The 23,373-nt window shown below is 43.5% G+C and overlaps 1 protein-coding gene across 3 annotated transcripts in view; it reads left to right on the top strand.

Annotated features, from left to right (window-relative positions):
- Window positions 1-21,674: 21,674 nt before the first annotated feature.
- The window catches only part of SEPSECS (Sep (O-phosphoserine) tRNA:Sec (selenocysteine) tRNA synthase), a 38,484-nt gene continuing 36,785 nt past the window's right edge, over window positions 21,675-23,373 (top strand). For 2 of the 3 annotated variants that reach the window (XR_008717028.1, XM_055588168.1), the window contains exon 1: window positions 21,816-22,003. Coding sequence is in view for 2 of the 3 variants with exons in the window: in XM_055588168.1 (XP_055444143.1) it covers window positions 21,890-22,003 (114 nt within the window). In the remaining variant the exon portion in view is untranslated. The other variant, XM_055588169.1, reaches the window with a different exon arrangement.

Here is a 23,373-nt window from a genome sequence, read left to right as displayed (position 1 = left end):
TATGGTGGGGGTTATACCATTCTCACTGCAGTCCACACAAATGCCAACCCTAGGGTTATGCAATACACAGCCTGGGAAGCTATATGTAGGTGGCTCTGAAAAGAATGGACAAGTCTTTCTGATACCTGCAGTTTGGGTGAAATTTACGTCGCTCGTAAAATAAATTGTCATCCAGTTGTCTGCACTGCTGTCTGTGAACCAGAATTAATGTGAGTCCACCTCTGAGACAGGTCCATATTCTCTGTTCTCATACCACCAGAGTTTTGGATTTGGAAGACCATGAACCAGTCCCTGGAGTGCTGTAACACTGTTGAAGAACCAGATGCCATTATGAGGTCTCTAGGCTTCCTTGGCATGACCATGACTAAACTACATGTCCTCCCATTTGTGGAAGATGTTTTGCTGTGCCACTTGGGAGAGGAGGACTAAATCCCCAGCTGTTAAGACGGCATCAGCTAAGAGGGCTCCCTTGTCCCCTTGGGACAGCTTCTGAGGGTCCATCTGGCTTCAGAATTCCTTGTAAGGTTGGCTGAAGCTCCTACCAGGACTGTGTCATAGCTCAACTTCTCCCACTGCCCAGTCCTGCTCTCTTCCTTTTCTCCCACAGGTGCTAATAAACAACCTGTATGCTCATCTCCATCTCAGAGTCTGCTTCCTGGGGAATCTACCCTGTGATACCACTCAAGCCTCAAAATTCGAGACCCCCAACCTTAGGGATTGGGAATTGTCATTATGGAAACAGCAATGGAGAACTCTCCACTTATTCATCCGACAGTTATTTATTGAGCACCTGCTATGAGCCAAGTCCTTCCTAGACATTAAGAACAGAGCAGTGAATAGGAAAAGTGTCTGCTTTCTGGAGAACTTTCTAGTGTGGGAGGCAGACAAAAACAAATAACAATTTAATATGTTAGGCAGAGATGTGCACTTGAAGAAAAATAGAGCAGGGTGAAAGGCTGGAGTTTTGGGGTGGAAGGAACTGCCTTAGGATGGTTCAGAGAAGGCCTTTCTGATGTGCTGACATAAAGCAGAGACCCAAAGGAAGTCAGCAGTGCAAAGATTTGGGAGATGAGCACTCTCAGCAGAGTCACCTAAAAAGCAAAGGCCCAAGGTGGGAATGAGTGCTGGGTTTGAGAAACAGGAGGAAGACCAGGATGGCAGAGTGGAGTGAGCAAGGTGACAAGTAGTAAGCTGGAGAGATCAGAGGCCCAGAAGGGTGTCTGAGCACAAGGGGAAGCCTTAAAAGGTTTTAAGCAGAAAAGCAACAGAATATGACTTATGTTTTAAGAAGATCACTCTGACTGCAGTCAGGGGAAGAGTGGAAGCTGGGGACTAGTGAAAAGGCCCTGCAATAATTTAGGAGCGGGATGATGGTGACTTAGACAAGTGTGAGGGTGGTAAGAAGTAGCTGGATCTGGGGGTGTATTTTGAAGGTGGAACTTTAAGACTTGCTGATTGTTATGGACTGAATGGTTCTGTCCCCCTCCCCCCAAGGTTCATATGTTGAAGCCCTAATCCCCACCACCCAGTGTGATAGTATTAGAAGGTGGTGCCTTTGAGAGGTAATTAGAATTAGATGAGGTTATGAGAGTACAGCCTCCATGATAAGATCAGTATCCTTAAAAGAACTTCTTCTCACCACCCTGTAAGAAAGCCGCAAGAACTGAGCCTCCAGCAAGCCTGGAAGGGGGTTATCACCCTAACCAACCAGGCTGGTACTCCGATCTTTTATTTCTCTCCTCCAGATTGTGAAAAAGAAATTTGTTGTTTAAGCCACCCATTCTGTGGTATATTGTTACTACAGGGAGAGCTAAGACACTGATGCATCAGATGAGGGGCTAGGGGTGGGAAGAGAATCAAGGTGGCTCACTGACATCTTGGCCTGAGTACATGGACGAATGGTGGTGTCTTTACAGAAATACACATTCTCCCCATTTGTAGACTTCTAGAATCTTTTGTGCACAAGTCAGAGGGCCCATATGGCCATTTGTATTTGCAGGAAAATCCTTCACTGCATGTCTGAGAAGACATATGATGAAGAAACTAGAGGAGATAGCATTTAAATTAAAACAAATATGCACTTATTGTCTTAAAAGAAATATTCCTTGTGGGAAAGAGAGAGTGAGTGAGAGAGGTTGCAGTCAGAGGCATTCTGCTTTTATTATCACCAGGAGAACTGTCATCTCACTTGTAGAACAGAATGTGCTGTGTTAGTCGCTCAGTCATGTCCGACTTTTTGCAACCCCAAGGACTGCAGCCCGCCAGGCTCCTCTGTCCATGGGGATTCTCCAGGCAAGAACGCTGGAGCGGGTTTCCATCCCCTCCTCCAGGGGATCTTCTCAACCCTGGTATTGAACCCAGGTCTCCCACATTGCAGGTGTATTCTTTACTGACCGAGCCACCAGGGAAGCCCCGAACAGAATTAGGTATGATAAATAAGGTTCGGCTTCCCTGGTGGCTCTTGAGAGTCCCGTGGACTGCAAGGAGATCAAACCAGTCAATCCTAAAGGAAATCAGTCCTGAATATTCATTGGAAGGACTGATGCTGAAGCTGAAACTTCAATACTTGGTCCACCTAATGTGAAGAACTGACTCACTGGAAAAGACCCTGATGCTGGGAAAGATTGAGGGCGAGAGGAGAAGGGGATGACAGAGGATGAGATGGTTGGATGGCATCACTGACTCGATGGACCAGAAGTCTGAGTAAACTCTGCGAGTTGGTGATAAACAGTGAAGCCTGGTGTGCTGCAGCCCATGGGGTCGCAAAGAGTCGGACATGACTGAGCAACTGAACGGAACTGAACTGAAATAAGCTTCAAAGCCAGGGTACTGCAAATGCAGTTTGGGGTCTCTGGTCAGTTTTGCTGGCATTTATTGATATAATTATAGTTTTCTTAACTTTATGCAATAAATTTTATTTCAATGAATGTTTAGGACAGTGTTCGGCAAAAACTGATCTCATAATTTTTATAAATTCAAATGCAACTCAGTGTACCATGGGCAGAGAATTGTCCTTGATGTCTTAACCAACTGCTAACCAGAACTCTGCCTCTGTTTGTATTCACTTTTACTTTGACTGGACATCTCCTAAAATCCCAAGAAGGAAATATTTCTAAGCTATAAAGAACTTGGGAACTTGTTTTTCGAAAGTACATTTCTTTTTTTTTTTCTTTTTCTTTTTACTAGTCAAGGAATTTTCAGAAATGTGCCATTTGCCTAAGGGCAGATAATTTAAGATCTCTCTTGTGATGGCTTCAAGTAAGTCAGTGATTGGAAAGCTGATGCATGAATATAAGACATTATTATTCTACACTGATGCTTCAGAGGAGGAAACTAGTTAAGGGAATATTTTCCTCCCTAACATTTTATCCCTGCTGAAATAAGTCAAAATACCCAATGTTCTTTGTATTCAGAGGTGACACTGGCACCAGCACAACTGTCAGCTGCTGTCAATCCCAGGCTATTGGAAGCAATGTCATGGTACTTGACTTGCTTTTCACTTTGCTCAGCATGTCTTGGAAGCATCGCCTCTACTCGTCTCTTCCACAGCTCACTGTTCAGCCAAATTGCACTATTTCAGCAGGAACTCAGCTAAATACTTTAAAGCTAGTGGACCAGCCTCCTTCTTGTTGAGGTTTTAAGTCTGTTTTTCAAAGAGAGATCCTCAGACAGGCACCAGCCACACTGCCTGGGGAGCTTGTTACGTTGCCTATTCCTGTACCTTATCTCTCAATGGAAGGATTCAAACACTGGGAATGGGAGAGCAGATAACCAGCATATTAAGCAAATGCCCCCGGTGCTGTCTATACGCTGATGGTTAGGACCTCTGATACAGTCACCAATTATGTTTTGGTTGAGCCTCATGTATTCCTTTACACACTGGGCTGGGGCATCAACAGTCTGTAGAAGCCTATTTCCAGAAATACATCTGGACATCTTCACAAAAGGCAGGTTGGTTCATATGACTCAAAGCTTTGCAGAAAACCCCCTGTCCCTTAAATATTTAATGGCTTATATTTTGAAAATGTCCCATGTGCAATCAAGTATATGTCTTTCTAAATGGCTAAATAGATCTGGAACAAAGAAAACAAGCCAAATCCAAAACAGTAACATATTTTGAAAGAAGAAGTACCATATTTCACATATCAGTAACTCTGATATGTTACTGATTTACATATCAGTTACTCTCATTGAATAGTAAGAGTAGAATTATGACCTTTGGTGGGAATGGAAGAATGCCTCACCTTGGCTGATACACAGGCAAGAACTCTTTCAGATATTCGTTAAGAAAATGAAAGTAACTACAGTATCTTGGGCTTCCTTCCAGACAGGTATCTTCCTCGCCCTGCTCAGGACAGTCTGCACTTCGTCTGGTGACCCAGATGCAGCTCCCCAGGCTCAGAACTTCCTTTCCATCTGTATTGTTTCTGCAACCACTGAGAACATTTCTGCCCATTTTTTTAAAAAGAACTTTTGATTGTGAAATAATTACAGATTTGTTGGAAATTTTTTAAAAAAAAGAAGTATAGGGAGCTTTCATATGCCCTGATAAACCCAGCTTCCCCATGGGTAATATCTTGCACAACTGTAGTACAGCATCAAAGCCAGGAAGCTGATACTGGTGGCTGGTATGATCTACGGAGCTTCTTCAAATTTGACCAGTTCTACCCACACTGTGTGTGCTGTATGTGTGTGTGTGTGTGTGTGTGTGTAGATCTATGCGAATTTATCACACATGTAGATTAGCATAACTACTTCTGACACTAAGCTACATAACTCTTCCATCACCCAAGGCTCCCTTGTACTACTACTTCACAGCCACAGCCAGCCTCCTCCCCATCATCTCTGTGTGTGTACGTGCTCAGTCACTCACTGGTGTCAGACTCTTTGCGACCTCATGGACTGCAGCCCGCCAGGCTCTTCTGTCTGTGGAACTGTCCAGGCAAGAATACTGGAGTGGGTTGCCATTTCCTCCTCCAGGGGATCTGTCCGATCCATGGATTGAAAGCATATCTCTTGGGTCTCCTGCACTGGTAGGCAGATTCTTTACCACTGTGCCACCTGGGAAGTCCACTACCGTCTCTAACCCTGAGCAATAGCTAATCTGTTCTCCATCTCTATAATTCCATACAATTATTTTTAATAGCATTTTAATAGCCTTGGAGCAACTTCCAACCATGCTGAGCTTCCTGCCTGAACTGTCCAAGTTGTCTCCCAAGGCACCAATGACTGTTTTTGTTCATGCTCTCGTTATAAACTTGCATACATTTTTAGTGGTCTGACTATAAATATAATATTCCTAAAAGCATTATTTTGAATGTATAATTTTGCTGAATGTGTGGTTTTTCAGCAACGTTTATTATGGGAGAGCAGAAATATTCGTATAATGACTCCAACATAATTGAGTTTATTTTTTACCAAAAGAAGAGTTCAAGGAAGATCTTCTGTTCAGTGAGCATTTCTCCTTCAACTGGCAATCAAGTACCTACACTCTCTTCATCTTCTGACTCTGTCACTTTGATGGTTAATTTTATGTGTCAGCTGCACTGGGTTGAGGGTGCCCAGAGGTTTGGTTAAACATTATCTCTGGGTGTATCTGCAAGGGAGTTTCTGGATGAGATTATATTTGAATCAGTACATTGAGAAAAGCAGATTGTCATCCCTAATGTGGTCAGGCCTTATCGAATCCATTAAAGTCCTAAACAAAATAGAAGGCTGATTATGAAAGAATTCTTTCTCTTTCCCTCTGTCTATATATATCTTATAAGTTCTGTTTCTCTAGCAAACCCTGCCTAACATAGCTACCCTCGGGGGCCACGCACAGCAGCAGCTGTACCTCTCTAGAGGATGGGTACACAGAGAATGGGGCAAGCACAGCTACTTCTTTGAGATTTGACTAGAAATGGCCTGATTGCTTTCACTTACACCCCATTGAATGTGTGAACTCAGTCATGTGGCCACACTAAATCACAAAAGGGGTTGAGGAAAGTTGTCTAGTTCAAAGGACATCTCTCTTCTAACTTCTAAAAATTGAGGTTTCCTTAGGAGCAAACACCAGGAGAAGAAATGGCTTTGGGGTAGGCAAAAATAATGTCTGAAATAAGGATGAATGCAGAGATGATGCTATACAAATGTTCACCACAGAATTGTTTATAACAGTGAAAATATTTTAACAATCTAAATAACCTGTAATAGGAGATTGGTTAAATACATTATAATGAATTCATAACATTATAAAATATGACGTTTAAAATGGTATTACAGAGGAAAACATGCTTTAGAATGACATGGAAAATGTTTATAATGCATTGTTAAAGTATGAAAGGCAGGTAATGAAACATATACAATATATTTCCTCTTTTGTAAAACAACAACAGAAGTAGTAGATATGGGCACAGAAGAGAGACTGGATGAGTATATACAACAATTTTAATAAAAACGGTTATCTTTCTCTGGAAAACTATACATGATTTTTATTTTCTTCTCTTTTTTAAAATCTGAATTTTCTAATTTGGGGGGTATATACCAAAAATGTATTACACTTGAAATGGAAATAATAAAAAGTTAGTTAAAATGAAGATCATGAGTATAGATGACCATTTAACTGGTGCCCTGGTTTGAATCCTTACTCTATCACTTACTAGTTATATGACCTTAGATGAGTCATTAACCTTTCTAAGTATTGATTTCCTTATCCACAAAATGAGAAGAGTGGTAATAAAAATACTGACCTCATTATCTTGTTATGAGGCTTAAATAAAATATTGTTCTTATCGTTCAGTACCAGGCCCACAGTAAGTGCTCAAAAAGCTTAACTATTGTTACCATGATCATTATTAATAGTAATAGTACAGTGTCTTAGGGCAACTCAAAGTCATAGGGTTGGAAGGCACATGGAAGTCATTGATGGGTTTTTCCATTCCTGGGCCAAATATCAATCTTCATAAATAAATTCTTGCTTCCCTCAAATCTACATTGCTTTTCATTCACCTCAGTTTGGTATTATTCTGTTCATAAACTTTCAAACATGTTCTTTGTTATCATTACTATTCAGCCTAAACTCCATCTAATTTTTCAAAATCACAAATTACAATATTATTTCCTTTTAGCAAAAGATTACACCATCAATCAATCATCATTACACATCATTTCTAAAGAATTTGGCTCTTAAGTGACTTCTAAGCAATTAGGATGACAACATTCTTTTTTCTTTCTTTTCTCTGTTGTTATCCAAGTGGTGATAGGGGCAGAGAATGAAAGTCGCTCAGTCTTGTCCAGCTCTTTGCGATCCCCTGGACTATACAGTCCATGGAATTCTCCAAGCCAGAATACTGGAGTGGGTAGCCTTTACATTCTCCAGGGGATCTTCCCAATCCATGGATCAAACCCAGGTCTCCTACATTACAGGCGGATTTTTTTACCCCCTGAGCCACAAGGGACGGAGAAGGCAATGGCATCCCACTCCAGTACTCTTGCCTGGAAAATCCATGGACAGAGGAGCCTGGTAGGCTGCAGTCCATGGGGTCGCTAAGAGTTGGGAATGACTGAGCAACTTCACTTTCACTTTTCACTTTCATGCATTGGAGAAGGAAATGGCAACCCACTCCAGTGTTCTTGCCTGGAGAATCCCAGGGACAGGGAAGCCTGGTGGGCTGTCGTCTCTGGGGTTGCACAGAGTCGGACATGACTGAAGCGACTTAGCAGCAGCAGCAGAGCCACAAGGGAAGCCCATGACAACATTATACAGAACTTATCTCTCTTACCACCACCACACATATACTGGTATCTGTCCCCATTCCCAGAGTTTCTTTTATGCACAGGCAACTCTTCTGGCTCTCTCCAGCACTTCACTAACTCTTCCCCCTCCCCTAGCTAGAACTTCCTTCTCCTTCTCTTTGGGGAGACTGCCCTGGGCCAGCACTTACTATGGTTGCTACTACTGCTGCCACTAAGTCACTTCAGTCATGTCCAACTGTGTGTGACCCCATAGACGGCAGCCCACCAGGCTCCCCCATCCCTGGGATTCTCCAGGCAAGAACACTGGAGTGGGTTGCCATTTCCTTCTCCAATGCATGAAAGTGAAAAGTGAAAGGGAAGTCGTTCAGTTGTGTCCGACCCTTCATGACGCCATGGACGGCAGCATACCAGGCTCCTCCGTCTGGTTAATACTGGATGCTGCAGGGGAATCCCATTTGTGTTTGTGTGGGGGTTAGTAGCTCGTCTGGCCCAACTCTTTGCAACCCCACGGACACTTGTAGCCTGCCAGGCTTCTCTGTCCATGGAATCCCCCAGGCAAGAATACTGGAGTGGGTAGCCATTCCCTTCTCCAGTGGATCTTTCCAACCCAGGGACCGAATCCATGTCCTTTGCATTGTAGGTGGATTCTTTATGGTCAGAGCCACCAGAGAAGCCCATTTGGCACGTCTTTAACCTAGACTTTATCAGTGATAAGGAAAATATTTTATCTCCCTTCTGCTTTATCCTTTGTCTTATTTCCTAATTAGTTCAAAACCTGGATGGGGAAATAAAACACATACATACAGTTTCTTGATAATATCAAAGGATAATGGTGGGTTTTTGTTGTTGTTTTGCAGGGGGGAGGGTTGATGTGTGTGTTTTGTTTTTACTAAAGCTATAGTAGGAAGCAGGCAGGAAGAAAGGTATTCTAAAGCATCTAAAGAAGTAAAACTAACTGACTAGGAAAGGAAAGACTAGGTTAGTGGTCAATGTGGATTCAGTTTGCATTTTTAGGACACATTAGTGCTTCTCAAACTTTAATAGTGCAAAAGAATTACCTGGGAATGTTGTTGAAATGAACAATTATTTTGCTTAATCTAATATTTACAATGTGCCTACAATTTCGAAAGCATACAGCTATCTGCATAGCATGTCGTATTTGCTCACCTGCCCCCACCTCTGAATATCTCTCATTCTCATTATCAGCAGGCTAATGCTGTTTAACAAGCCACGCCAAATGCATTGGCTTAAAACAACAACCATTAACATGCTCACAGTTCCCTGGCGTCGGCCCCACTGGGTGATTCCCTTGCTGGTGTTGACTGAGCTTGCTCTTGATCTATGGCCAGCTCTAGGGAGCTAGACTGCTGTTCCCCTGGCAGTGCTGACTGTTGACTTGGGCAAAGCAGAGTACTGGACCACGTGTTTCTCATCACCATCCAACTGTCTAAAGCAGGATTATTCACGTGGCAGCAGGGTGGATCAGCCTACACATATCAGCTCTTCTCACGTCTCTACCTCCGGTACTCTTGCCTGGAAAATCCCATGGGCAGAGGAGCCCGGTAGGCTGCAGTCCATGGGTCGCTAAGAGTTGGACACGACTGAGGGGCTTCACTTTCACTTTTCATTTTCATGCATTGGAGAAAGAACTGGCAACCCACTCCAGTGTTCTTGCCTGGAGAATCCTAGAGACAGGGAGCCTGGTGGGCTGTCGTCTATGGGGTCACAGAGTTGGACACGACTGAAGTGACTTAGCAGCAGCAGCAGCAGCAGCAGCAAGTCTCTACCTGAATCACATTTGCTGCCATCCATCCCACTGGTCAAAAAGAGCTGCATGACCAAGTCCAGTGTCAGTGTGGGATACAATTACCTAAGTTGTGGATGTTGGATGGGGAAGCATTTGTGGTTGCTTTTGCAATCCGACTGTTCAAGTTCGAGTTGGCCTTTAAGGTCCCTTCCCTACCAAAGTCCCATCAGGCTTATTTTTATCTCCATACTATTACTCTTCTACTGCCCTCCTCCTGGAACACTCCTTCTACCTATCACTGGACAGAGACCTGGTCCACTTTCAAAAAGTATGTCCTACTTAAGCTTATTGTCTAAGTTGGATGGGATCTTGAATTACACAGCACAGCTCATTCAGACATTCAGACTCATTGTTACTTATACACGGGTTGTATATATTAGATCAGATATTTCTAAAGGATTTTGATTATGGCTTGCTCATCTTTGCATTCCTGTGACATTCAGCAAATAATTTAAATTTGAAGTCCATTCATGTCACTGGGAATGGAAAAGTTTCATTCTTTTTTATGGCTGAGGTATGAGGTAATATCAAGAGGCTTTTTTAGTTCCTCTTCACTTTCTGCCATAAGGGTGGTGTCATCTGCATATCTGAGGTTATTGTTATTTTCTCCCAGCAATCTTGATTCCAGCTTGTGCTTCTTCCAGCCCAGCATTTCTCATGATGTACATTGCATATAAATTAAATAAGCAGGGTGACAATATACAGCCTTGACATACTCCTTTTCCTATTTGGAACCACTCTGTTGTTCCATGTCCAGTTCTAACTGTTGCTTCCTGACCTGCATATAAGTTTCTCAAGAGGCAGGTCAGGTGGCCTGGTATTCCATCTCTTTCAGAATTTTCCACAGTTTATTGTGATCCACACAGTCAAAGGCTTTGGCATAGTCAATAAAGCAGAAATAGATGTTTTTCTGGAACTCTCTTGCTTTTTCTATGATCCAGCGGATGTTGGCAATTTGATCTCTGGTTCCTCTGTCTTTTCTAAAACCAGCTGGAACATCTGGAAGTTCACGGTTCACGTATTGCTGAAGCCTGGCTTGGAGAATTTTGAGCTTTACTTTACTAGCGTGTGAGATGAGTGCAATTGTGTGGTAGTTTGAGCATTCTTTGGCATTGCCTTTCTTTGGGATTGGAATGAAAACTGACCTTAACCAGTCCTGTGGCCACTGCTGAGTTTTCCAAATTTGTTGGCATATTGAGTGCAGCACTCTCACAGCATCATCTTTCAGGATTTGAAACAGCTCCACTGGAATTCCATCACCTCCACTAGCTTTGTTCATAGTGATGCTTTCTAAGGCCCACTTGACTTCACATTTCAGGATGTCTGGCTCTAGGTCAGTGATCACACCATCGTGATTATCTGGGTCATGAAGATCTTTTTTGTACAGTTCTTCTGTGTATTCTTGCCACCTCTTCTTAATATCTTCTGCTTCTGTTAGGTCCATACCATGTCTGTCCTTTATCGAGCCCGTCTTTGCATGAAATGTTCCCTTGGTATCTCTAATTTTCTTGAAGAGATTCCTAGTCTTCCCCATTCTGTTGTTTTCCTCTATTTCCTTGCATTGATCATGCTGCATAAGATCATGGCATCTGGTCACATCACTTCATGGGAAATAGATGGGGAAACAGTGGAAACAGTGTAAGACTTTATTTCTGGGGCTCCAAAATCACTGCAGATGGTGATTGCAGCCAGGAAATTAAAAGACGCTTACTCCTTAGAAGGAAAATTATGACCAACCTAGATAGCATATTTAAAAGAAGAGATATTACTTTGCTAACAAAGGTCCATCTAGTCAAGGCTATGGTTTTTCCAGTGGTCATGTATGGATGTGAGAGTTGGACTGTGAAGAAAGCTGAGTGCCGAAGAATTGATGCTTTTGAACTGTGGTGTTGGAGAAGACTCCTGAGAGTCCCTTGGACTGCAAGGAGATCCAACCAGTCCATTCTGAAGGAGATCAGTCCTGGGTGTTCATTGGAAGGACTGATGCTGAGGCTGAAACTCCAATACTTCGACCACCTCATATGAAGAGTTTACACTGGAAAAGACCCTGATGCTGGGAGGGATTGGAGGCAGGAGGAGAAGGGGACGACAGAGGATGAGATGGCTGGATGGCATCACTGACTCGATGCACATGAGTTTGGGTGAACTCCGGGAGTTGGTGATGGACAGGGAGGCCTGGCGTGCTGCGATTCATGGGGTCGCAAAGAGTCAGACACGACTGAGCAACTGAACTGAACTGATGAGGTAATATTCCATTGTGTATATATATGGAGAGAGAGAGAGAGCACATCTTCTTTATCCATTAATCTGTTGATGGACACTTAGGTTGCTTCCATATCTTGGCACTTGTAAATAATGCTGCTATGAATATTAAGGTGCATGTATCTTTCTACTAGTGTTTCTTTTAAAAAAAAATACACCTAGGAGCGGATTTGCTGGGTCATCCAGTAGTTCTGGCTTCCCCGGTGGCTCAGACAGTAAAGAATCTGCCTGCAATGTGGGAGACCTAGGTTTGATCACTGGATTGGGAAGATCCCTGGAGAAGAGAATGGCTACCCACTCCAGTATTCTTGCCTGGAGAATTTCATGGACAGAGGAGTCTGGTGGGCTACAGTCTTTGGGGTTGCAAAGAGTCAGACATGACTGAGTGACTAACACACACACACACACGCAGTAGTTCTACTTTTAGTTTTTTTTGAAAAACCTACATAGCATTTTCCGCATAATGACTGCATCAATTTACATGCCTACCAACAATGCAGGAAGGTTCCCTTCTCTGAACATCCTTGTCATTATTTATTATTTGTATTCTTTTTGACAATAGCCATCCTGACAAGTGTTAGGTGGTATGGCATGGTGGCATTGATTTGCCTTTCTCTAATGATTAGTGATGTTGAACATCTTTTCATGCACTTGTTGCCATCTGCATTAAAAGTAGGTATTCTTACTGCTTCCTTTTACACATTCAGTTCAGTTCTGTTCAGTTCAGTTCAGTTCAGTTGTTCAGTCTTGTCTGACTCTTTGCGACCCCATGAATTTTAGCACACCAGGCCTCCCTGTCCATCACCAACTCCCGGAGTTCACTCAGACTCACATCCATCGAGTCAGTGATGCCATCCAGCCATCTCATCCTCTGCCATCCCCTTCTCCTCCTGCCCCCATCCCTCCCAGCATCAGACTCTTTTCCAATGAGTCAACTCTTCGCATGAGGTGGCCAAAGTACTGGAGTTTCAGCTTTAGCATCATTCCTTCCAAAGAAATCCCAGGGCTGATCTCCTTCAGAATGGACTGGTTGCATCTCCTTGCAGTCCAAGGGACTCTCAAGAGTCTTCTCCAACACAACAGTTCAAAAGCATCAATTCTTCGGTGCTCAGCCTTCGTCACAGTCCACCTCTCACATCCATACATGACCACTGGAAAAACCATAGCCTTGACTAGAGAGACCTTTGTTGGCAAAGTAATGTCTCTGCTTTTCAATATGCTATCTAGGTTGGTCATAACTTTTCTTCCAAGGAGAAAGCGTCTTTTAATTTCATGGCTGCAATCACCATCTGCAGTGATTTTAGAGCCCCCAAAAATAGGAAAATAAAAAACAGAGAAGTAAAGTAACTTGATCACAGAGCCAGGAAGCCTAAGATCAGGATTTGAATCCATATCTCTTGAACTCAAGAGCCTAGCCTTTTTAATTTGGAGAAGGAAATGGCAACCCACTCCAGTACTCTTGCTTAGAGAATTCCATGGTCAGAGGAGCCTGGCAGGCTACTATCCATGGGGTCACACAGAGTCGGACATGACTGAAGCGACTTAGCAGCAACTGCAGCAGCCTTTTCAATTAGTTTCCTAATGGAATGAAAATAAATGGTGTTGAGTATTCCATATGCAGGTAATTAGGAAATGAACAAAGAGAGTATGTTTGTCCACTTTGGAATGCAAGTCACGCTTTTTAGGGCTTCTCATAGAGATGAGCTCAGAGGTTTGATTCAGATCAGTAGGTTCACAAGATATTCTCACTTCTCTGTACAAAGTTTTCAGACTCTGGAAAACTGAATCATTGATAAAATGATTCCAGCTTCACAAAAAGCTGAAAAAAAGCTAGAATGCTAACTCATTAGCATCTAGGGAGAAAGAGAAGTTACAACCACACCAGCACAGGTGTCAGATGGGTAGCATGGTCTTTTATCAACAGGGAAACCAAGATGAAAAGGCTGCAGAGTGTATTTACTTCCTTCCTTCTGAAGAAGATTTGAGTCCATTGCAAAGGGAGTGGTTATTTTAAAGCAATACAGTCGCTGATGAGGCATGGTGAGTCATTCTTGATGAAAAGGCTAAATCTGCCAAGCTGACAGAAAGACTCATATTGAGTCATTAGTACTCCATCTCTTTTGAGCAGTACTGGGGAAATTCTTCTTTGTCAACAACCACACTTTCAATATTCCATAAGGACATCAGTATTGATTGGGCCCCCCTTTCTTGGTTTGGGATTGTGAAGTCTGCTCTATTCTGATTCTTCTAACTCTGATTACACCCTCCCCGGCATCACAGTAGCAATTTGGGCAGCTGTCACCAGGAGATGACAATGCCTCAGACTTAGTTACACAGGGATGGGGTAATTGGTCAATCTTCCAGGAGGTGTGAATAACTCAGGGAGGATAATGTTACCAGATAAAGTGAATGATGCTTTAAAAACACTTCTTTCTTCACATGTGAAAAATGTGACAACTGAGATTGTGAAAGAAATAAATCCAAACACCTAGTGTAGTAGACATGTGGTAGTGGACATGGCTCTAGGTATTTAACTGTGAAGGGACTTAATGTAGGGAATAAGGTGTTTACAAAATCATTGAGGGGTCAAGGGATATGGACTCTAGACTGGGCCTCTGGAAATGCATTCTAGAATACTACAGAACTGACCTACCAGGGGAGCTACCACCTCTGCGGCTACTGCTAGGGCTGCTGATGTCAAGAACCCAGAGCTGAGACTGTGTTCCTGGTATCAGGAGGCCATACCACCTCTGGATCCCGGGACGAAAAATTCCATGTCTCTACTGCCTTGTTTGCCAGTGACAATCAACAGTCAAAAAAAAAAAAAAAAAAAAGCAGGAAATGTCTTCCACCTTCTAAGTCTCATGGAAGTACATCTAATTGGCTAAACTTAATTTGTTTCTATAGTGCTAGTTGGGAGTCCAGAGAATGTAGTTTGTAATTGTCCAGTTTTTAGTAAGGGGGCTTCCCTGGTGGCTCAGACAGTAAAGAATCTGCCTGCAATGCAGGAGACTTGGGTTGGGAAGATACAGTGGAGAAATGAATGGCAACCCACTCCAGTATTCTTGCCTGGAGAATTCCATGGACAGAGGAGCCTGGCGTGCTACAGTCCATGAGGTTACAAAGAATTGGACAAGGCTGAGCGACGAACACTTTCACTTCTAGTAAGACCAATGAGAAGGAGGCTGAGCAAGACAGTCCACACTCTCCACACTCAGGGTCAAGTGACACACTCACTGCCATGGCCACAAATGGCTGCAACAGCAGAAACCAAGGTCTCCCACTTGCTGAGTGCTCCGTCAGTGCAAGTACTGGGCTGAGTTCTTTACACCTGTCATTCCTTCCCTGCACTATTATTAGGATCCTTTCATAGAGGAGACAGCTGGGGTCTTTCTAGAGAGACAGGTAAATTGCACAAGTTTATGCTGGGGCTGACTTTCCTATAGCTCAAATGGTAAAGAATCTGCCTGCAATGCAGGAGAGCAGGGTTCGATTCCTGGATAGGGAAGATCCTCTGGAGAAGGGAACAGCAATCCACTCTAGTTATTCTTGCCTGCAGAATCCAATGGACAGAGAAGCCTGGTGGACTACAGTCCATGAGGTCACAAAGAGTCGGATACAACTGAGTGACTAACACACACATGCTTGAGGAAGAGGAGGAGCCAGCCTCTGAGTTCCATCTGCCTGATTCCAGAGGCTACTTTCTCACTGCTACTTGACCACCAGCCACCCAATTCTTTATCACTGCTCCCCCACCCACCATCACTCTGAGCCAAGGGCCTCTGAGCCAAGGGCGTCTTCACTCTCTGTTAAGTGCAGCGAGCCTCAGGCTCTGGGCCAGTTCACAGACTCCTGAGAAGTCTCCCACAGCTTTCTTCTTGGTCCCTGCTTTTGAAGTTATTGCAATAATCTCAGTTTTCTTGCTTGGAAGAAGCTTTCTCTACCCACCTCTCCTTCTGGAGAAAGAATTGCTTTACTCATCCCAAGGAAGGTCTTCATTTCCCTTCTGCTACATCCACATCTACTTTTATTTCATCTCTCTCCATCTGAAATACAGATGAAGGCAAGACCAGGCTCTCTGAATTCTGAGTCTTAGCAAAATGCAATTACTATATTTCTTTTTTCTTGTTCTAATCACAGGAGACTTTTCTGAGAAACCTAGTTACTGATTCTACCACTCCCTTACTTCCTACTTCTGACTCCTCTTTGAAGCTTGACATTGGTGTGAAAGGTATTTTGCTTCAAACTGCTTAAGAGGTCTCATTAATGAGGTTGACGACAGCCATATCCTGCCATGCTTTGTGAGACTTGTCATTTCCCCTACCCTGAACATTTAGAACACATGTGAAGGGAATGACAAAGTGATATGGTCATTATTTGTTTATTTGCATCTGTCTTTGGAAAACATCTCCTTAATTTGAAATACCCTCATCTCATGAGGTATCACTGATTTGTCCCTGGCTCTCTCCCCTCTCTTCATATCTGGGTTCATTCAGCAACCACCAAATGATAAGCAATCTCTGGGACTCATTCTAATTATTTATTCATTCAAATCTGTGAATGCTTACCATGTGCCAGACACCATGCTAACTGCTAGAAAAGTAGGTGAATAAATAGTCATAGTTTCTGTTTTCCAGGAGGTTTCTTTCTAGACATCACCAATGCAGTTTAGGCAAGAATACACAGAAGAACTGGACAAAAAAGATCTTCATGACTCAGATAATCACGATGGTGTGATCACTCACCTAGAGCCAGACATCCTGGAATGTGAAGTCAAGTGGGCCTTAGAAAGCATCACTACGAACAAAGCTAGTGGAGGTGATGGAATTCCAGTTGAGCTATTACAAATCCTGAAAGATGATGCTGTGAAAGTGCTGCACTCAATATGCCAGCAAATTTGGAAAACTCAGCAGTGGCCACAGGACTGGTAAAGGTCAGTTTTCATTCCAATCCCTAAGAAAGGCAATGCCAAAGAATGCTCAAACTACCACACAACTGTACTCATCTCACACGCTAGTAAAGTAATGTTCAAAATTCTCCAAGCCAGGCTTCAGCAATACGTGAACCGTGAACTTCCAGATGTTCCAGCTGGTTTTAGAAAAGACAGAGGAACCAGAGATCAAATTGCCAACATCCGCTGGATCATAGAAAAAGCAAGAGAGTTCCAGAAAAACATCTGTTTCTGCTTTATTGACTATGCCAAAGCCTTTGACTGTGTGGATCACAATAAACTGTGGAAAATTCTGAAAGAGACGGGAATACCAGACCACCTGATCTGCCTCTTGAGAAATTTGTATGCAGGTCAGGAAGCAACAGTTAGAACTGGACATGGAACAACAGACTGGTTCCAAATAGGAAAAGGAGTACGTCAAGGCTGTATATTGTCACCCTGTTTATTTTACTTATATGCAGAGTACATCATGAGAAACGCTGGACTGGAAGAAACACAAACTGGAATCAAGATTGCTGGGAGAAATATCAATAACCTCAGATATGCAGATGACACCACCCTTATGGCAGAAAGTGAAGAGGAACTAAAAAGCCTCTTGATGAAAGTGAAAGTGGAGAGTGAAAAAGTTGGCTTAAAGCTGTCAACATTCAGAAAACGAAGATCATGGCATCCGGTCCCATCACTTCATGGGAAATAGATGGGGAAACAGTGGAAACAGTGTCAGACTTTATTTTTCTGGGCTCCAAAATCATTGCAGATGGTGACTGCAGCCATGAAATTAAAAGACACTTACTCCTTGGAAGAAAAGTTATGACCAACCTAGATAGCATATTCAAAAGCAGAGACATTACTTTGCCAACAAAGATCCGTCTAGTCAAGGCTATGGTTTTTCCTGTGGTCATGTGTGGATGTGAGAGTTAGACTGTGAAGAAGGCTGAGCGCCGAAGAATTGATGCTTTTGAACTGTTGTGTTGGAGAAGACTCTTGAGAGTCCCTTAGATTGCAAGGAGATGCAACCAGTCCATTCTGAAGGAGATCAGCCCTGGGATTTCTTTGGAAGGAATGATGCTAAAGCTGAAACTCCAGTACTTTGGCCACGTCATGAGAAGAGTTGACTCATTGGAAAAGACTCTGATGCTGGGAGGGATTGGGGGCAGGAGGAGAAGGGGACGACAGAGGATGAGATGGCTGGATGGCATCACTGACTCGATGGATGTGGGTCTGGGTGAACTCCGGGAGTTGGTGATGGGCAGGGAGGCCTGGTGTGCTGGGATTCATGGGGTCGCAAAGAGTCGGACACGACTGAGCAACTGATCTGATCCAATCTGATCTGATAAGGAATCTGCCTGCAATGCAGGAGACATGGGTTGGATCCTAGTTGGGGAAAGATCCCCTGGAGAAGGGAATTGTTACCCACTCCAGTATTCTTGCCTGGAGAATCCCATGGGCAGAGGAGCCTGGCAGGCTATAGTCCATAAGCTTGCAAAGAGTCTGACAGGACTGAAGTGACTTAGCATGCACACGTGCATGCCCTCTTCCTGCAAAGAAGTAGGAATGCATCTAAAGTTTACCAACTTGTCCATTTTTAAAATGAGACTTCCAGCACTGTGCTCAAAGTCAGGTACTACTCCAAAAGCTTACATTCAAGTATGTTTACTGTCTGGTCTTCGGTTAACTGACTAGCTCTATTAAGTGCAATAAAGTTCTGCCATTTGGGCTGATTTTTACCTCAGGCAGAGGACTGATTTCCAAAGGAGAGATTACGTTAGTGATCGTATATCCTGCTTGATAACCTCCAGATTCAGTTTTGAGGTATGAGCCATCAACAAATAATATTAGACCTCAGTTCTCAGTGGCATTCTCTAATACATTTGAGTCACGTACAGAACATCCCCTAACAAAGGCAAGACAATTGTGCTGTTCACCTTCCTCTGGCAGAGTGGCAAAATTCAGTGTTGGAGTGGTGATTAGTTAGTAATGTGAGAGTACAAGAGTAATAATGTCACAGGAGGTTAATCAGCTGGCTGAAAAGTGTTGCATGTTCTCAGCCAGCATTAATGTCTGTCCTATATGAGGAACTATGAGGTCAAATGAGGATCCTAGTTCAGTAAAACATCAACAATTACTTATTTTTTTAAGCAACAGCTACTACTATGGGGGATAAATCTTTCCAATGAGGTCAAGGGTCTAGCAATAGATTTTTGATGGTTCCCATGAAGTTGAATTAAAACCCCAAGGGTTTGTCCAGATTACTTATGCACATATAGACAAAAGGGATTTTTGTATTTAGAAATGCCAGTAAATGAAGCTATTGAAGAACTTTTTTCCTTTTTCAGAGAACCTTTCTGAAAAAGGAAAACACTTTCAATATACTGACTTATCTTTGAACACTTGAGGTGAATAAATACAGATAGTTCAACAAAAATGACAGGGTTTAATTTAGTAATAGTAGCATCCCTGTCTACCGGGAATTGATGAGGCTGACCATCTGCACATAAGCAGCAGCCATTTTTCCTGGAGGAAAAGAGACTCTAAGCTTAGACGACCTCAGGAGAGCTGGCAACAGTTGGTTAAAAGAGATGTTTGGTCTCTTTGTGTTTCAAGACCACTCTGAACATAGACCCAACAAATTTTCCACCCTTGGCAGGTGAGTGAATTTGAGTGAACGCCCTCTAGATCAAAGGCAAACTCTCAGAACAAAAATCAAGATGAAAGTTGAATCTCATCCAGTTTCGCTGGTGACTCACGACAAAATTTGTCCAAGTGGATGCTGGTCTGGTAAGAACAGCCCTCATTAGATCAATACTCATCAGTCTGCGACACTGGTTCGAACAACAGTTTAGAGGACCTGTGCCTGTGTTCTACCTTATGATTCTTCTTCTTATAACAACACTTTCAAACAGCACAATACAAAATAGAAGTATTAAAGAGAACCAAAAAGCATGGAAAGGAATGGTCTGATTCCAAGGATGTCAAATATATGGGAACCAATAACAAAACCTGGGTACCAAACTTATAATAAATAGTTGAAGAACTCAACACAAAAACAGTGGAGCCCAGATTTGGCACTTACTTACCATGTTGACACAGACTTGACAGCCAGAAGCAGGGGGCACTGGGGTATCTGTGAGAATCTCATCTGGCTGAAGGCTGGGGTCCATGGTGATGGACAGTTCAGATCGTGTCTCAGTGGAGTCTCCAGGAAAACTATGGAAATGAATGAAAACCATCCAAATAATAGAAACTTCAGAACTAGCAAGTTCTAAAACAAATTCAGAACTTGCTAGTGTAAGAGATTTAGTCATCATCACTTGCATTTGGCAGACTCAAAGGCAGGCAGGGGAGTGGAAAAGCTTTATGTTAGAAAAGGGGAAGGGTTCAGGTGTGCTCTGATTGGAGACTGTTGGCAAGGGGAAGCTGTTGAACATCTATTATATAGATGTTCAGTGCTGTGCTTTGAACACAGGTGTCATACATAACCCTCATCAATAAGGAGCTCACAGTCTAGTTGAGGAAGACAGAAAATTATCAACTGAAATGCAATTTGGCAAGTATCATGGCTGATAAATGCCAGGATGGTCTGGGAACACACAGTAGGAACAGTGGTTGAGTGTGAAAGCTTTAGTCATTCAGTTGTGTCCTTTGGGACCCCATGGACTGTAGTCCACCAGGCTTCTCTGTCTATAGAATTCTCCAGGCAAGAACATTGGAGTGGGTTGTCATTTCCTTCTCCAAGGGATCTCTCCAACCAAAGGATCAAACCTAGTTCTCCTGCATTGCAGAAAGATTCTTTACTGTCTGAGCCACCACGTTACCTGTTAAACAATGAGTCCCAGGGGAGTGGGGTGTGGTGGGGGTGGGGGATTGGGAGGGAAGGGTCTGATTTGTAAAGATTACTGATTTCAGTGGATTTCCATGGTGTAAATACTCCCACCCTGGCCAGTTTTAATTTACCAGTAGGATGCCACTAAACAGGTAGTTGGAAAGAGATGTGAAGTAAGGTGCCATTATATCCTGTTTCCACCATACAGTACAGTGGATGCAAATAATCTCAAGAGCACAGATAATAGTAAAATGTAGAAAAATAATTAGGAAATTACGAGTTTGAGTGTTTACCATATTTTGCTTTTAAAACAATTGGCTTAATTGTAAACTTACAATTAAGAGCCACTGTATTTAAAAACCAACTCACAAAATTATTGAACATTTGACAATCACCTCTTGAAAGAGAATATGAACTATTGTAAACAGACCCCAGCATACCACTAGATAAGAGTAATTTCAAGAATTATTGTAGGCTCACCTAGAGTGAAGACTGCAAGGAAATCAATGGGAGGGATCCTGCCTTTTCATCTCCATCTCAAGCACCTAGTGCTAGGTTGTTGAAAAGTCAAAAGTAACTCATTAATTCAATATTTTTTTTTTTTTTTAATTTGAGCCCCTACTATATTCTGGGCACTTTTCCAGGCATTTGGGGAGTACCACAGCAAATACCAAGGCCCTGCCCTTTAGAGGGTTTACATTCTTTTGGGTGTAGGTGTGTGTATGTGTATGTTTGTTATAAACGTCTCATCAGGAGGTGGATGATAAGTGTTATGGCCAAAAATTTTGTGGTACAAAGGAGAAAAGGAGTGGGGGCATTGCTATTTCAAATGGGGTTTCCAGACAACTGTCAATGTTGAGATCTATGAAGGAAGGGATGAACGGGTCTGGAATCTGAGAAACATGGCTTGAGTAAGGCTGAAGAGCAGACTCAGATATCTCACCATTCAACAGGACTGGAATAAAGCGTAACCTAGGAAATTTTTTCTTCAGGGAAGACACTCACTTGGCCCTGACTCTCCTCAGCCGCTGCTCTCAGGTGCAAAGTCGTTCCTTCAAATCTATGGGCAGGGATAATTTTCTGTACTGGTTGAAGCCTGACAAACGACCTGACACCCTTGCGCAGGCGCAAATGCTTCGTCTTCAGGCACACTATTAGGAGCGGTTCGCGCATGTGCGAGAGCGAGACGGACGTTTTTGTCCCAAGGCCCTCCCGTACCGTCCAGGAGGTGAGTCGCCTCCTGGTTCCGGGGTGTATTTGTTGTGTGTCAGTTGTTCTCCGGTCTCCGACAGCTGTCGCCACTACGGACATGAACCGCGAGCTCTTCGCGGCGGGCGAGCGGCTGGTGTCGCCGGCTTACGTGCGGCAGGGCTGTGAGGCCCGCCGCTCGCACGAGCACCTCATGCGGCTACTTCTGGAGAAGGTACTGGGCTCTGGGGTCCCTCCCCAACCGCCGCGCCCCCCAGGCTCCGGCTCCGCCCAGCGCCCCTGTTAGTTCCAGGATATGCCCCACCCGCTCGTATTTGCTGTCTGAACCCTGTCCCCAGACCCTGTCGCAGATTGGCATTGCCCTGTACCGGCTTGCACCGCTCAGGTCCTTCTCAGCTTCGCCAGTGCCGCAAAACCCAGCGTTTTTAGGGGATACGAGGTTTTCGGGATTTTGAGCTCCCCCCCTCCCTCCCCCCCTCCCTCCCCCCCCCCCCCAACTTCGGGTTGGAGAAGCGAGGGGGAGAGGCCACATGATTTAGTTTTTTGTTTGCGGGTAGGGCAAAGTTCGCCTCTTCCAACTTTCACTACTCCCAGGAAACACGTGATGTTTAAATAAACTTAGGTTTATTAACTGGAAGGACTTACCTGGTGGCAAAGAATCCGCCCGCCAATGCGGGAGACGTGGATTCCATTCCTGGGTCGGGAAGACCTCCTGGGGAAGGAAATGCCATCCCACTCCCAATTTTCTAGCCTGGAGAATCCAGGCTCCATGGACAAAGGAGCCTGGCTTACTACTGCTGTCCGTGGGGTCTCAAAGAGTCAGACAGGACTTAGCAACAAAACAACAAGGCACTTAAAATCAGTCAATCCTAAAGGAAATCAACCCTGAATATTCACTGAAAGGACTGATGCTGAAACCCAAATGCTTTGACCACCTGATGCAGGGAGCCGACTCATTGGAAAAGACCGCGAAGCTGGGAACGATTGAAGGCAAAAGGAGAAGGGGGCGGCAGAGGATGAGATGGTTAGGTAACACCCCGGGATGGACAGGAATTTGAGCAAAGTCTGGAAGATAGTCGAGGACCGAGGAGCCTGGGGTGCTGCAGTCCTTGGGGTCTCAAAAGAGTCGGACCCGTTAGTGACTGAACAACATGCTAACTCACAGCAAGTATTGCTGAGGAACTTCACAGTTCTCCTGGTTCTTGCCAGCATCCTGAATTTTAATCTCAGTAGTTTGGCAACCCCAGTTTTAACACCCTGGTTTGAAAAATCCTAGTTGAAGATAAGGTTTATTTGTCTTCAGTTACTTTTGTTACAGCTTTAAACCTGAGTAAATCTCATTGTATGCATTTATCATCACTTCTTGTACCAGTCTGTAGATAACTGTAATGGATTGTAACAAACATTTTGCCTCCTGAGAGTTTCTTCATAGTGTTGAATTCATGTCTGAATTTTAAAAAGCAAGGAGCATGGCAGAATGTGCATTGAAAAGTTTTAAAGTTCGTTGAAGTAGAGTTCTAGGGAATGATTTTTTTTTTTTTTTTTTAATATAGTCATAAGCTTTTTTTTTCCCTCCTTTTTTAA

Source organism: Bubalus kerabau, chromosome 7 (genome assembly GCF_029407905.1).
Source record: "Bubalus kerabau isolate K-KA32 ecotype Philippines breed swamp buffalo chromosome 7, PCC_UOA_SB_1v2, whole genome shotgun sequence".
In the NCBI taxonomy this organism is placed as follows: Eukaryota; Metazoa; Chordata; class Mammalia; order Artiodactyla; family Bovidae; genus Bubalus; species Bubalus kerabau.
This window is presented reverse-complemented; position numbering and strand designations above follow the sequence as displayed.